At 42.6% G+C, this 7,550-nt stretch overlaps 1 protein-coding gene across 1 annotated transcript in view; it reads right to left on the bottom strand.

Annotated features, from left to right (window-relative positions):
* Positions 1–7,550, bottom strand: part of PTPN11 (protein tyrosine phosphatase, non-receptor type 11) — a 99,371-nt gene that overhangs the window by 63,474 nt on the left and 28,347 nt on the right. The window contains exons 2-4 of the mRNA XM_011997939.1: positions 7,213–7,335; positions 3,190–3,384; positions 348–540 (exon numbers count right to left, since the gene is read on the bottom strand). Of these exons, the coding sequence (XP_011853329.1) occupies positions 348–540; positions 3,190–3,384; positions 7,213–7,335 (511 nt within the window). The remainder of the gene's footprint in view (positions 1–347; positions 541–3,189; positions 3,385–7,212; positions 7,336–7,550) is intronic.

Genomic DNA, 7,550 nt, shown 5'->3' with positions numbered 1-7,550 from the left:
GTGAACCCGGGAGGCGGAGCTTGCAGTGAGCTGAGATCCGGCCACTGCACTCCAGCCTGGGCGGCAGAGCGAGACTCCGTCAAAAAAAAAAAAAAAAAAAAAGAAAAATCACTCAAAGATTTGGGTCACCAGACCCAATGTGGTGAAACTCCATCTCTAGGTGACAGGGCAAGACTCTGTCTAAAAAACATAAATTAATTAATTAATTAGAATAAAATAAATAAATAATTAATTAATTTTAAAAAAAGACAATCTGACTTTGAATGTAATGGTGTCTGTCTTTCTCCAGCAGAAAAATCACCCAAAGACAACATCTTGCCAGGCCCATAGTTCAACTGGAGATTTACCTGACAGCGAATCATAACATGGGTCACTTTAGACTTGCCGTCATTGCTCTCCCCTTTGTCATCACCAGTGCGCACAGAGAGAACAAAATCTCCAGGGTGGCTCTGGCTCTCTCGTACAAGAAAACTACCATGTTTTCCTTTTTCAGTTAATAATTTCTCTGCTTCTTTCCCAGAGAGGTGTCCATGAAACCACCTAAAGTTTTTAAAAAATAAAAAAGAATTTAGTTCTACTATGGGTGCATGTTGTTCTTTCACAAAACTACTACATACAGTCAGCTCTCCTAAACACAATTAAAAAACAGATACATTTCTCCAAGGGATTGATCAATCCCACCTGAGACAGAAAATTTGCATCCCATGTGGGCAGGAAAAACCGCAAAGATGGTAAGAATGACCACTAAACTTCTTAATTGAGCCCAGTCGTTTAGAGACAAATGCCCCCAATCTTTCCTGTTTTTTTTTAATCCCTCCTCTTTTAAAAATGCAATTTGCCATTCATCCACTGCCCAATCTTAAAAGGACCAACTATTTAATTATAGCCATTTAAATAAGTTACAGGCCAGGTATAGTGGCTAATGCCTGTAATCCCAACACTTTGGAAGGCCAAGGCAGGAAGACCACTCGAGGTCAGGAGTTCAAGACCAGTCTGGGAAACACAGTGAAATCTATCTTTACAAAACAATTAAAAATTAGCATGGTGGCATCTGCCTGTAATTCCAGCTACAATATGAGGCCGAGGCAGGAGGATCACTTGAGTCCAGGAGGTTGAGACTGCAGTGAGCTATGATCATGCCACCACACTCTAGCTTGGGTGACAGAGCAAGACCCTGTCTCAAAAATAAATAAAGTTGGCCGGACACGGTGGCTCACGCCTGTAATCCCAACACTTTGGGAGACTGAAGCAGGTGGATCACCTGAGGTCAAGAGTTCGAGACCAGCCTGACCAACATGGTGAAACCCTGTCTCTGCTAAAAATAAAAAATTAGCCAGGCGTGGTGGCGAGTGCCTGTAATCCCAGCTACTCAGGAGGCTGAGGCAGGAGAATCACTTGAACCCAGGAGGTGGAGGTTGCAGTGAGCCGAGATCGCACCACTGCACTCCAGCCTGGGTGACAAGAGCGAAACTCTATCTCAAAATAAATAAATAAATAAATAATTTTAAAAATAAAGTCGTAATAAAAAGTTGTAATAGAGACAGGCGCGGTGGCTCATGCCTATAATCCCAGCACTTTGAGAGGCTGAGGTGGGCAGATCACCTGAGGTCAGGAGTTCGAGACCAGCCTGGCAAACAGGACAAAACCCTGTCTCTACTAACAATACAAAAATTAACTGGGCATGGTGGCACATGCCTGTAGTCCCAGCTACTTGGGAGGCTGAGGCAAGAGAATTACTTGAATCTGGGAGGCGGAAGTTGTAGTGAGCCAAGATCACGCCACTTGACTCCAGCCTGGGTGACAGAGTGAGACTCCATCTCAAAGAAAGAAAGAAAAAGTTGTAATAGAGACAGAAAATCATTTTGAATGTTTGTCCTTGCTTTGGCATGTAAACACTCAATTAAAAAGGATCTTCATTATAAATTAATTCAAACATTTCAACCTTTTCCATATATACAACCTATAATTCAACAGCCTCCAGTGTCTTTGGACTATATCCTGAGTGATCATCTCAAACTGTGTAATGCACGTAACACTTGGAGTAAAAATGAGGGATTTTGCTAAAAATATGAATTCCCAGGCTCCACAGCCAGCAATATCAATACACTTAAGTCTGAATGAGGCCCAGGAATCTGCATTTAAACCAGCACATCAGACAGTCCCGATGCAGGCATCCAAGGCCATCCAAGGACAGACTTTGAGACAATACTGCTCCATGTTACTATGGGAAGCATTTTAACCTAGTTCTATTAATAAAGTGGCTTTTTCCCCTCAGGATCTTGGTCAGAAAGCAAGCACTATCATGGCAGGTGGTGTTAATGGCTCATCATCAAACGAATAAACTTTGAGTTATTTTTCATCCACACTCAACTGAAAACAGTAAAATTTAGAAATAAACTGTACAGAGTTGGCTGACAGCCTTTTGCCTGAAGCTATAGTGGTAGCTAGAGAAACAAATTATCAGCACATAATAGCACTGACATAAAGGTATAAGCTAATAAAATCATACCTGAAGACACAAAATATACAAACTAAGAGATCCTGAATTTGCACCAAGTCAGAGAGGAGACTGGGAGTGTACAAAACAAATACAATCAATAAATAAGTCAAGCCCATGCTTTCATCAGGCTAGTTCCAATACAGGGGGACAGATCTTGAAAATAACACAATTCTCTCTAAGTAAGGTCACTCTCACATAATTGTGGAGATAACATTAAAAGAATTGATGAAAAAGCTGACCCTCTGAGCTCTCTGCTTTTCTACTTCTGAGCTTAAACTGACATCTGTTGGTGGCACTGCTGAATAACTGGTCGAGAGCCACCATAGAAAACTGCTGCTATTTTGGTGTCTCCATTATCATTTGTTTTCTTCTAATAACTCTCAAAGATTATCCGCCAAAGTTCAATAAGTCTTAAAACTAATACATGTAACCAAGTATATGCAGGAATGCTATGCAATCCCCATAGGATGAGTGTAAGTAACACTGATTAAAACTTTTGCAAGAGAAAGGTACTCTGAAAATAATTTGATGCTATTAGTTTCACTTTAATAATTCTTTAAAGATTACAGCTCAAAAAACAGTCACAAGCCTTTGGAGTCAGAAAGTCATACACAGACCTCAGTCATGCATTTCTGACACATAGGGCACAAGGGAGCAGCAGACTTTGTGGTCACTAAAATGTTACTGACCTTTCAGAGGTAGGATCTGCACAGTTCAGAGGATATTTAAGCTCAATAACATCTCCATTCTTCTCTTTTAATTGCCCGTGATGTTCCATGTAATACTGGACCAACTCTGCCAAAGTGGCAAATTTCTCCCCTCCATACAGGTCATAGTAATCACCAGTGTTCTGAATCTTGATGTGGGTGACAGCTCCATTTCTTCTAAAATAGTCCATTGGAAAGGGAGGCAAGGGGACAAATAACGAGTTACACCAGTAAAATCAGATCTCATGTTCCACGTCAGATTTCACCTAAATGTTGAAAGAAACCCAAGAAACGAATTTACCCGTTCCCTATAAGAAATATGATGGGTGAAATAACCGCATAATCAACCAACTCAACACAAAGGTCTTTTTGTTTACCTTGCATATGTTTGCTCTTGTTGCCCAGGCTGGAGTGCAATGGCGTGATCTTGCCTCACTGCAACCTTCGCCTCCCAGGTTCAAGCAATTCTCCTGTCTCAGCCTCGTGAGAAGCTGGGATTACAGGAATGCGCCACCACGCTCGGCTAATTTTGTATTTTTAGTAGAGATGGGGCTTCTCCATTTTGGTCAGGCTGGTTTCAAATTCCTAACCTCAGGTGATCCACCCACCTCAGGTGATCCTCCCAAAGTGCTGGGATTACAGGCGTGAGCCACCACGCCCGACCTATCTGGTATATCTTCTATTTTGAAAGACTGGCCTATCGAATTGCATATATTAAGTAACAATAACTGAATAGCTACCAAAAAACATTTTGCTTTTTAATCATAAAAATGTATAAACAAATTGTGTTACATTACTATTCATACAATGGAATACTATGCATTGCAAAAATTGCTGTTACTATTCATGCAATGGGATACCATGCAGCAATTTGTTTGTTTTGTTTGCTTGTTTGTTTGCTTTTTTGTTTTTGAGACTGAGTCTCACTCTGTCGCCCAGGCTGGAGTACAGTGGCACAATCTCGGTTCACTGCAAGCTCCACGTCCCAGGTTCACGCCATTCTCCTGCTTCAGCCTCTCAAGTAGCTGGGACCACAGGTGCCCGCCACCATGCCAGGCTAATTTTTTTTGTATTTTTAGTAGAGACAGGGTTTCACCCTGTTAGCCAGGATGGTATCCGTCTCCTGACCTCGTGATCTGCCCACCTCTGCCTCCCAAAGTGCTGGGATTACAGGCATGAGCCACCGTGCCTGGCTACTATGCAGCAATTAAAAAAAAAAAAAAAAATGATAGCCAGGCACAGTGGCTCACGTCTGTAATCCCAGCATTTTGGGAGGCTGAGGTGAGAGGATCACCTGAGGTCAGGAGTTCGAGACCAGCCTGGCCAACACGGTGAAACCCTGTCCCTACTAAAAATACAAAAATTAGCCAGGCGTGGTGGCGGGCACCTATAATCCCACCTACTGGGGAGGCTGAGGCAGGAGAATTGCTTTAACCTGGGAGGCAGAGGTTGCGGTGAGCCGAGATCACGCCACTGCACTCCAGCCTGGGCAACAAGAGTGAAACTCTGACTCAAAAAAAATAAAAATAAAAATAAAAAGACACATGTAATTTTAAAGACACATGTAATGACACAGTTTTGAATATGAGGTAGTGTTATCCCAAAGCACAAAACAATATATGCAAAAGGTTACTACATTCATGGAGGCATTATATATCATTTTAAAATACTGGACACAACTAAATCGCTACCTGCTGGTGACAGTATATAGAAGTTATGAAATATTCACATGATAGAATGCTATCCAGCTGATTAAAAAGATGGGAGAGATCACTAAAAGATTTAGGTAAGTGAAAAAAAATTACAAAGAAATATATTTAATGTTCTACTTGATGTGTAAAAATAAAAGGAAAATAGTAATAAAAATATAAATTTGCTTATTTTTGTAAAAAGAAACATAGGGCTGGGCATGGTGGCTCATGCCTATAATCCCAGCACTTTGGGAGGCCGAGGCAGGCAGATCCCTTGAGGTCAAGAGTTTGAGATTAGCCTGGACAACATGGTGAAACCCCATCACTACTAAAAATACAAAAATTAGCTGGGCGCGGTGGTGTAATCCCAACTACTTAGGTGGCTGCGTCATCAAAATCACTTGAACCCAGGAGGCGGAGGTTGCAGTGAGGTAAGATTGTGCCACTACACTCCGGTCTGGGCAACAGAGCAAGATTGTCTCAAAAAAAAAAAAAAGAAAGAAAAAGAATGAAAGAAACACATAAGAATAAACAAGAAATTAATAGAAATGGCTACCTACAGGATGGAGATAGTGTGGTACAAAGGAGTAGGAGTAAGAATGAGATTTCTCAGGCCAGGCGCGATAGCTCACGCCTGTTACCCCAGCACTTTGGGAGGCCAGGCAGGTGGATCACTTTAAGTCAGGAGGTCAGGACCAGCCTGGCCAACATGGTAAAACCTAGTCTCTACAAAAAAATACAAAAATTAACCGGGCACGGTGGCACACGCCTGTAATCCTAGCTACTCAGGGGGCTGAGGCAGGAGAACTGCTTGAACCCAGGAGGCTGAGGTTGCAGTGACCCAAGATTGTGGCCACTGCACTCCAGCCTAGGCGAAAGAGTGAGACTTTGTCTCAAAAAAAAAAAAAAGTCAGGCATGGTAGCTCATGCCTGTAATTCCAGCACTTTGGGAGGCCAAGACAGGTGGATCACCTGAGGCCAGGAGTTTGAGACCAGCCTGGTCAACACGGTGAAACCCCATCTCTACTAAAAATACAAAAATTAGCTGGGCATGGTAGAACACACCTGTAATCCCAGCTACTCGGGATGCTGAGGCAGAAGAATGGCTTGAACCCAGGAGGCAGAGGTTGCAGTGAGCTGAGATCATGCCATTGCACTTCAGCCTGGGCAATAAGAGTGAAACTCCTTCTCAAAAAAAAAAAAAAAAAAAAAAAATTAGATCTTTATCAATCAGCATAGAGCTCAAAAAAAATTTTTAAGTTGCAAAATGATACATACATTATAAATCCATGTATGTGAATTTTTAAAACACAAAAACCAACTTTGTATTGTTCATACACAGTACAAATGCAGTACAACTATAAAAATATGTTCAGGAAGAATATATGCCAACCTCTTGGTGGTTTCCTCTGGGGAAAGAGGGAGGGAAACGAGCCTGGGCAGGGGAACAAAGGGGACCACAACTTCCTCAGTCATGTTTTACTTGTTGATAAAGGAAAGTGAGCGGAAGAAACTCTTAACAAGTATTTTTCTTGTTAAGAAATCAACAGAGTCTGAGTGTGGTGGCTCATGTCTGTAATCCCAACATTTGGGAGGCTGAGGCAGGAGGATCACTTGAGGCTAAGAGTTAAAGATCAGCCTTGGTAATACAGTGAGACCTCATCTCTACAAAAAATATTTTTGAAAAGTGCTGAGCATGGTGGCACAAGCCTGGAGTCCCAGATACCCAGGAGGCTGAGGCAGGAGGATCACTTGAGCCCAGGAGTTCAAGGCTGCTGTAAGCTGTGATCGCACCACTGCACTCCAGCCTGGACAAGAGAGCAAGAGCTTGTCTCAAAAAAAGAAGGCCAGGCATGGTGGCTCACACCTGTAATCCTAACACTTTGGGAGGCTGAGGCAGAAGGATTGCGTGAGGCCAGGAGTTCAAGGCCAACCTGGCCAACACTGGAAGATCCCACCTCTATAAAAACAAATTGAAAAGAAGTAAAATTTTTAAATAAATCAACAGGAAGGAAAAGAAAAATGCAGAAACCAGGTTCAAGATGCGTGGAACAAGGCTTAAGCACTGGAGGGCTTAAGAACTTCTATGACCTGCTCCAACTCACGTTCCATGAGGTCTCAGGGGGAGAAGAAGGCCCCTCTTATTCCCCTTCTGCTAAATGTCCAGGAGGCCACTCCGCAAACCCTGAAGGCAGCCCAGGGCTCAGGGAAGGCCTTCAAGCTGGAAATGCAGGCAGCAAGCTGTCCAAGCATGGTTTTACCACCTCCTACCTGGAAAACACTCTCAGGATTCTCTCTCTTCATTCCAACTTACCGAACGGAAAGTGTGAAGTCTCCAGGGTTACTTTTACTAGGCCTTGCCAAAAAACTGCCATCAACTCCTCTTGTCAACAGTAGGTTTTCCGCCTCCACACCAGTGATATTTGGGTGAAACCATCTTAAAAAGAGAGAGAGAGTAAGTAATAATAAAAAAAAAAAAAAAAAAAAAACCACAAAAAGAGCACTACTTTAGAAAGAGCACTGGACCAGACAGAGTCACACCCAAATTCTACAAGACAATACAAATCAAGACCTTCCCTGTCCCTTCCCCCTCTTCTCCTTAGTCAATGCCTCCTCCCTGCCTTTCCCTTGGTAGAGACCTGGGATTCAGTA

Source organism: Mandrillus leucophaeus, unplaced genomic scaffold, assembly GCF_000951045.1.
Source record: "Mandrillus leucophaeus isolate KB7577 unplaced genomic scaffold, Mleu.le_1.0 Scaffold55, whole genome shotgun sequence".
NCBI lineage: Eukaryota > Metazoa > Chordata > Mammalia > Primates > Cercopithecidae > Mandrillus > Mandrillus leucophaeus.
The sequence above is the reverse complement of the archived record's forward strand: the minus strand, read 5'-3'. Positions and strand labels throughout refer to the sequence as shown.